This window comes from Arachis hypogaea, chromosome 16 (genome assembly GCF_003086295.3).
Source record: "Arachis hypogaea cultivar Tifrunner chromosome 16, arahy.Tifrunner.gnm2.J5K5, whole genome shotgun sequence".
Taxonomy (NCBI): Eukaryota; Viridiplantae; Streptophyta; class Magnoliopsida; order Fabales; family Fabaceae; genus Arachis; species Arachis hypogaea.
Genome location: NC_092051.1, coordinates 2,564,829 through 2,571,524, shown reverse-complemented (window position 1 = coordinate 2,571,524; position 6,696 = coordinate 2,564,829). Strand labels below are relative to the sequence as shown.

Sequence of the window (6,696 nt, the reverse complement as noted above, 5' to 3'; positions counted from 1 at the left end):
TTTTATATTCAATATTTATTGTAAATATAAAAAGTAAAACAATTAATGAATAAAAATAAGAGTAAAAAATAAAATATATTAATTAAAATTTAATTTGTTAAATAATTAATCTTATGTCTATACAATATAATTTCACAAAAATATTATGAATCACAACTTTTTTATACCAAAACAAATACTATATATAATTTTTAGTAATATAAAAATAATTATAAAAATTAATTATTGATATTAATCTCAATTACAATTTATCATTGATTATCTTTTTAAAATATGTTTTAATTTTTAAAATACAATACATATACAGTCTGGACTTTTTCTATTATTATTATTATTATTTTCCACACAATCGCACGAAACAAATTCGCACCAAATATTTAATATACCTTCCCTTTAGCCCCCAATAAGAATTGAAAAATTAGGGCACAAATTAGGATGTTTCCTTACTAAAAATGATCATTGATGTAAAATTAACAAAGTTAAAAGAATCATACAAAATCAACTCAAATTTAAATAATTTATATAATGATAATTTTATTTATTGTTATAAATAATGAATTAAATAAATTATTTTTAATTTTTATTTAAAATTAAATAAAAATAAAATCGGAGATACTATTTTATTTGAAACAGATGTCATACTCAAATATAAATAGTGATCTTAGGGTTTTGATTCCAACATATCAAAATTGCTTCTGTAACTCTTTTTTCATAAGAGTTACGATTCAGTCCCATCAAAAAGTTTTGATTGAGGAAGATCAAAGAATTACAAGAACCAAATTCTCTTGTTGTCGAATTAAAGTATGTATTCAACTTTTTTTTTTCAATGATTTAATATGGATGAAATTGAGAATTCTTAAAATTCCAAACATAGTTCCTTAGTAAAAAATATTTACCTAAATTGACAAAAGGTTTTTAACATGAATTTTTTTTTTTAGTAATTTTAACATGAAATATGGTAATTTCAATCACAGTTGTTAGAAGGATAGAACTAACCTGTTGGACTGGAAAATTGAAAAACCAGTTACTAAGCCGATTAAATTTAGGTATCTGACTGGACAAAAAAAACGGTAGAAACTGATTTGAACCGGCCGGTTTGGATTCGTTAAAAAAATCACCCCCGCGCCAAAAAGAGATTTTGGAAGTTTTAAAAAGAAAAAAAAAATAAATAAAAAACCTAATTGCTGGAAGGCCCCCTAACTCTCTCAAACTCACAAGCCTCCATACCAAAGGCCCTCTCTCAGTCTCACACTCACAAGAAAACTACCGGCCACCCCAACTGCACGGTTGCTGCCACGTTTTGCCGGCTCCTCTGCCTCGTCTCCCCGGCTCTCACCACGTCTCCGTCAATGCCACGTCGCCCTCCGTCAGTGGCTCGCCTGGTCTGCGTCATCGCCCTCTGTCTGTGGTTCACCTGGTCTGCGTCTCTCGTCCTCGTCGTCGCGCCCTCGTCCGGGCGTAGCTCACCGTCGCTGCTGCCTCGCCCTCGCTAGTCTCTGCTTCGCTTTGCTTGGACAGCTTGGTTCCTCTCTTCTTTGCCCGCGTTCTGCATCAGATTCAGCCGGTCAGGTATGTTTTTTTATTTTAGTTGTTCAAAAATGTTGTTGGTTACCTATACTTTTCCTTATACTTATTGATTATAAATTATTGATTTTTGGCAGTGTAATATATAGGTTTAATGGTGGATTGCTGTTTTTTCTTTTACTGATTTGGTGTTTATTATTGTTTTTGTTGCTGTGCTATGTTGTTGGGTTGCTGTGAATTTATAATTTATATTGTTGGATAGGGATAGGTTGATTAGGTTATGTGAATTTAGGATAATTGCTGATTTATATTGTTGCTGTTTCATATTGTTTTAGGATGGTTTCGTCAAATACATCATTAGAAACACCATTGGATATAGTTCATAGATTGTTATTCTTATTGTGTCAAATTAAGATGCTATTGTATTAGTATTGATTAATTTTATGTCTTTTTATTAGTTATTTTTAGATTTTGAGACCTGATTTTCTTAAAATATTAGTAAAGATATGTATTTTATATTTTGATTCTAGGTTTTTGATTATTTTATATTGTTTATTTAGGTGGAACCAATTCTAGCGGTTCAACTAGTGATTCATTAGTTGAACCAATATGCTGCTCTGCTTTCTCTTTTTTGCTACTTAGCTTTTAGCTGATAATGATGTGCGGTTGCTTCTGCTTAGCTGAATCCTTGCAGTGCATTATTGAATTGTAGCTGCTATAAGTGTTGTGGTTGCTTCTAATTTAGTTATCTATTGTTGCTGCTGCTGCTGATAGTTTTTATTTATACCAATTCCTATGAATCTGAACTTGTTCTAAAGGTTAAACTATGTATGCTTGTTAAAGAAAATTGGATTAGGCATTGATAATAGAGCCAAGAAGTAGTATATTTGGAACATTAGGCAAGAAAAGAAACAAAAAATCATTGGATTATTTTGCATTAGCTTATTTTCAGCACAAGATTTTGTATTGTATGATTATCATTGAAGCACGTTTTCTGTTGTAAAGCCAAAAATTGAGGTTGTACAAAATTTTGATTCATTCTATAGATGGTATTATGGCAATTGAGTATGATCAAGTTTTGCTGTTAGATTGTTGTATTAGAACTAATACTACATACCAGAATATCTTTAACTTGCAGTCTGCAATTTGATATTTATTTCTTCTTGCCAGGTTTGATGTCTAGTGTCTAGTCCAGTTTTCGGAAGCTTGATTTCCCTAACCAGTTACTCTAAATACCTGGTGCTTTGTCTCTCTCTCTCTCTGCCACAGTTTTTGTTGTCAGAACAAAACGGAGTTTTGTTGTTGGTGTTGCTCAATATTAATCTTCGATGTCGCTTGGCTTCAAGTTCCCCATCACCAAGTTCACTCACAGCTTCAAGTTCAAATTCAAGTTTGCTTCAACTGCTGCACTTGCACACTTCAATGTTTCACACACCGATTTCAGTGAAAGCGAGGATTCTTCTTCGTCATCATCTTATTGTAGCAGCAATAATATCACCAACGACAACATGAAAGAAGAAAGTTTTCACATTGTGAAAAGTTTGCATAACGATCCTTCTCTTGCATTTTCATTCTTCACTCAACTGGAGCAACAACAATTTGTGGGGTTCCCTGAGAACATTTCAACCTATGCAGCAATCATCAGGATTTTCTGCTACTGGGGCTTGAATAGAAGGTTGAATTCCGTGTTTCTTGATCTTATTGCAGTCTAAACAGCACCCTTCATTTGAAATCCATGACTTGTTTGAGTTACTATTGGATGATGGTGGTGTTAATGGTGGGAATCACAATTACATGCTTAGAGCGATTGATGCGTATGTTAAAGCTTGTACTGTTCTTAAAATGTTTGACGAGGCCATTTATTTCTTGTTCCGAACTAGGAGGCGCGGTGTTGTGCCGAATATCCTTATTTGTAACTTTCTTATAAATAGGATGGTTGAGGATGGTAAGGTTGATATGGCGTTGGCAATTTATATGCAACTCAAGAGACTGGGTTTGTGTCCTAACCATTACACTTATGCTATTGTGATAAAGGCATTCTGTAAGAAGTGTGAACTGGAAGAGGCATTTCATGTGTTCAAGGAGATGGAAGAAGCCGGGGTAAGGCCTAATTCGTATTGTTACACGGCTTATATTGAGGGGCTTTGCAACAATATGATGTCCGATTCGGGATATGAAGTCCTCCAAGCATGTAGAAGGGTGAATGTCCCTGTAGACCCTTATGCTTACATAGTCGTTGTCTGGGGATTTTGCCGTGAGATGAAGTTTGATGAAGCCGAGAGAGTGTTTTTAGATATGGAAGAGAAGGGGCTGGTTTGTCAGGATGTTTTTTCAGCATTGATCTATGGGTACTGTAAAAGTCATAATTTGCAAAAAGCTTTAGTCCTACATGAAGACATGCAATCAAGAGGTATAAAAACGAATTGTGTGATTGTTAGCTACATCCTTCAGTGCATCTTGAGATGGGCTATACTAGCCAGGTGGATGTGATGTTCAAAGAATCGAAGGAATCAGGCATATTTCTTGATGAGGTGGCCTACAACATTGTATTCAGCGCTTTGTGTAAGTTGGAGAAAGTGGACGATGCAGTGGACATGGTGGAAGACATGAAAGCTAAGCGTATGGTTTTAGATATTAAGCACTATACAACCCTTATAAATGGATACTTCCTTCAGGGTAAAGTTGATGAAGCCTCTGCTATGTTCAAAGAAATGGAAAAGAGAGGTTTGAAGCCTGATATTGTCACATATAATGTAATTGCCGCTGGTTTGTCTAGAAATGGCTTGGCTGGGGTAGTAATTCAGCTTTTGAAGAATATGGAGACTCAAGGTGTGAAGCCAAACTCCATTACACACAAGATGATCATTGAAGGTTTATGTTCAGCAGAGAAGGTGTGGAAGCCGAGAAATATTTTAACCGCTTGGAAGATAAGAGCATTGAAGTCTATTTCGCCATGGTGAATGGCTATTGTGAAGCAAACCTTATCAAAAAATCCTATGACCTATTCCTTGATCTGTCAAACCAAGGAAATATTTCTAAAGATTCCTGTTTTAAGTTACTTGATAAACTCTGCAAGGCAGATGACATCCGCGAAGCTATTATGCTGCTAGACACAGTGATGCCTCTTAACGAGGGACTTAGCAAAATAATGTATTCTAAAGCAATAGCTGCTATGTACCAAGATGGGAAATTGGAATATGCTCGTTCTTTGTTTCACTTATTCATCAAGAAAGGATTTACGCCTGATTTAATAACTTACACAATTATGATAAATACATATTGTAGGATGAACAACTTGCAAAAGGCCCATGAACTCTTTGAGGATATGAAGAGAGAAGGGATAAAACCTGATTTCGTTACGTATACAGTTCTACTTGATGGGAACTTGAAAGCAAATTTAAAAAGGCATTCCTTGTCTCCAAATTTAAAAAGAACATGGGACATTTTGGGAGAGATGCAGCAGATGGAAATAACTCCAGATGTTGTTACTTACACTGTTTTGATTGATAGTAAAATAAGGGCGGCTAAATTTAAAGATGCTGTTCGCCTCTTCGATGAAATGGTTGACAGAGGATTACAACCAGATACTGTAACATATAGTGCTATGGAGAAAGCTGATCCACTGTTTAAGGAAATGTCTTCCAAAGGAATGACACCAGACTCTAATCTCATCTCGGCTTTTGAACGTGTGAAAGCTAGAAAGGTTCAATTTCAAAAGTAATCAATCAGTATAGACGGTTTGAGTTTGGGTTTGTCCGAAGTCTTAAAGTATATCAAGTAAATACCCAAAGGTGAAGTACAGTCCAATATGCTGTTAAGTAATTTGTGAAGACTTACTGAATTATAGTTGTTTGATTATTGACCAAGAGATTGTGTTTGCTTATACAGGTTGGAAAGAGAAAAGCCTTGTGATTTGATTACTAGGAAGTTGTTGTAAATAGGTATGGATCTGCTGTATATGAGTTAGAATGACATGTAATTATGAAACAATTGACAGTGTTTTGTGCAGTACATCCTTCACGGAAAATTCTTAAGAAAGTTGCAGTCAAAGTTGAATCAGGTGAAGACTGATGCAGATGTGTTTCTTCAGGTAATTGATTAGTCTACTTTTCATTTGGGAGACCAAGGTTTCTCCTTTAATAACCGAAACTACAGTGACCACAGAATTTTGTACTACTTTTTTACAATAAATTGACTATGGACTTTCCTCCATAAGTAGAGAGGCTGTTTTGATATTTGAACTTGTGATCTAGCAAAAACTTTACCACTCCACCCAGGATTATTGGAAAGTATTAGGAATATATAAATCTTAAAGAAAAAAGAAAAAAAAATTGCATTTAACTTGTTTAGTCCTTGGCAACTTTCATCTACACTTCTAAAATTTTTATGTTTACCTCAAGAAGTTGTTTGGCCCCCTTGTATCTGCTGCTATTATTAAGTGTAAAGCCAAAGTTGTGCTTTCTCAACAGGAAGTTAGATTAGTGCATTATCTAATTTCATTATATCTACTCTTTTTCTTTGTCAATTAGAGATTCCTTGTGCACCCTATAAATATGTGTGTGTTTGCAAGTAACAGCTTCCTATGCTTTTCGTTCCTTGCTTTAATATTGAAGTTTGAATCCCATGAAAACACAGTTCAAAGTTCAAACTCCTTAACCAAATTGAGCTATGGATTTCGAAAATATCTAAAATGAGTAGCCTAACTTTTTGTTTAACGGAGTATTAAAATGAAAGTTAATGTAAACATTTTGTTGGATCTCTTGACATGACCAAAAACCATAAAATCATCTGGATCATTGTACAAAATATTATTGCTTACTACCAAAAAGCCATTAATGACCATATTTAAGTGAAAGACTATTTACTAATGGATTAGTCAGAGTGATAATTACCTTGGCCTCTTAATATTATTGGTTCAAATTATTAGGAATGAAAGACCTTATAATTTTATGGATTTTTTATTTAAATAAATTAAAAAAAAATAATTAACGAATCAATTTCTTGGATCCAATATTATTTATGCATATATATTTTGTTTTTATGTAGAGTAAATTACAGTGAGGCACCATAATTTACCAATATACATGTAAATCGCATTGAATAAGAGCAACTTAATATTTTTAAAATCACTCTTAAACCGTACTAAAAATGAGAACTAGAATTAATATCCTC

At 33.8% G+C, this 6,696-nt stretch overlaps 1 protein-coding gene across 1 annotated transcript; it reads left to right on the top strand.

Annotated features, from left to right (window-relative positions):
- Nucleotides 1-1,183: 1,183 nt before the first annotated feature.
- LOC112754180 (uncharacterized) lies at nt 1,184-5,861 on the top strand. The gene is made up of 2 exons (XM_029294016.2): nt 1,184-1,569; nt 2,695-5,861. Exon 2 carries the CDS (start codon nt 4,400-4,402, stop codon nt 5,243-5,245), a length of 846 nt encoding a protein of 281 aa, XP_029149849.2. The 5' UTR covers nt 1,184-1,569; nt 2,695-4,399; the 3' UTR covers nt 5,246-5,861.
- The last annotated feature ends 835 nt before the right edge of the window (nt 5,862-6,696 follow it).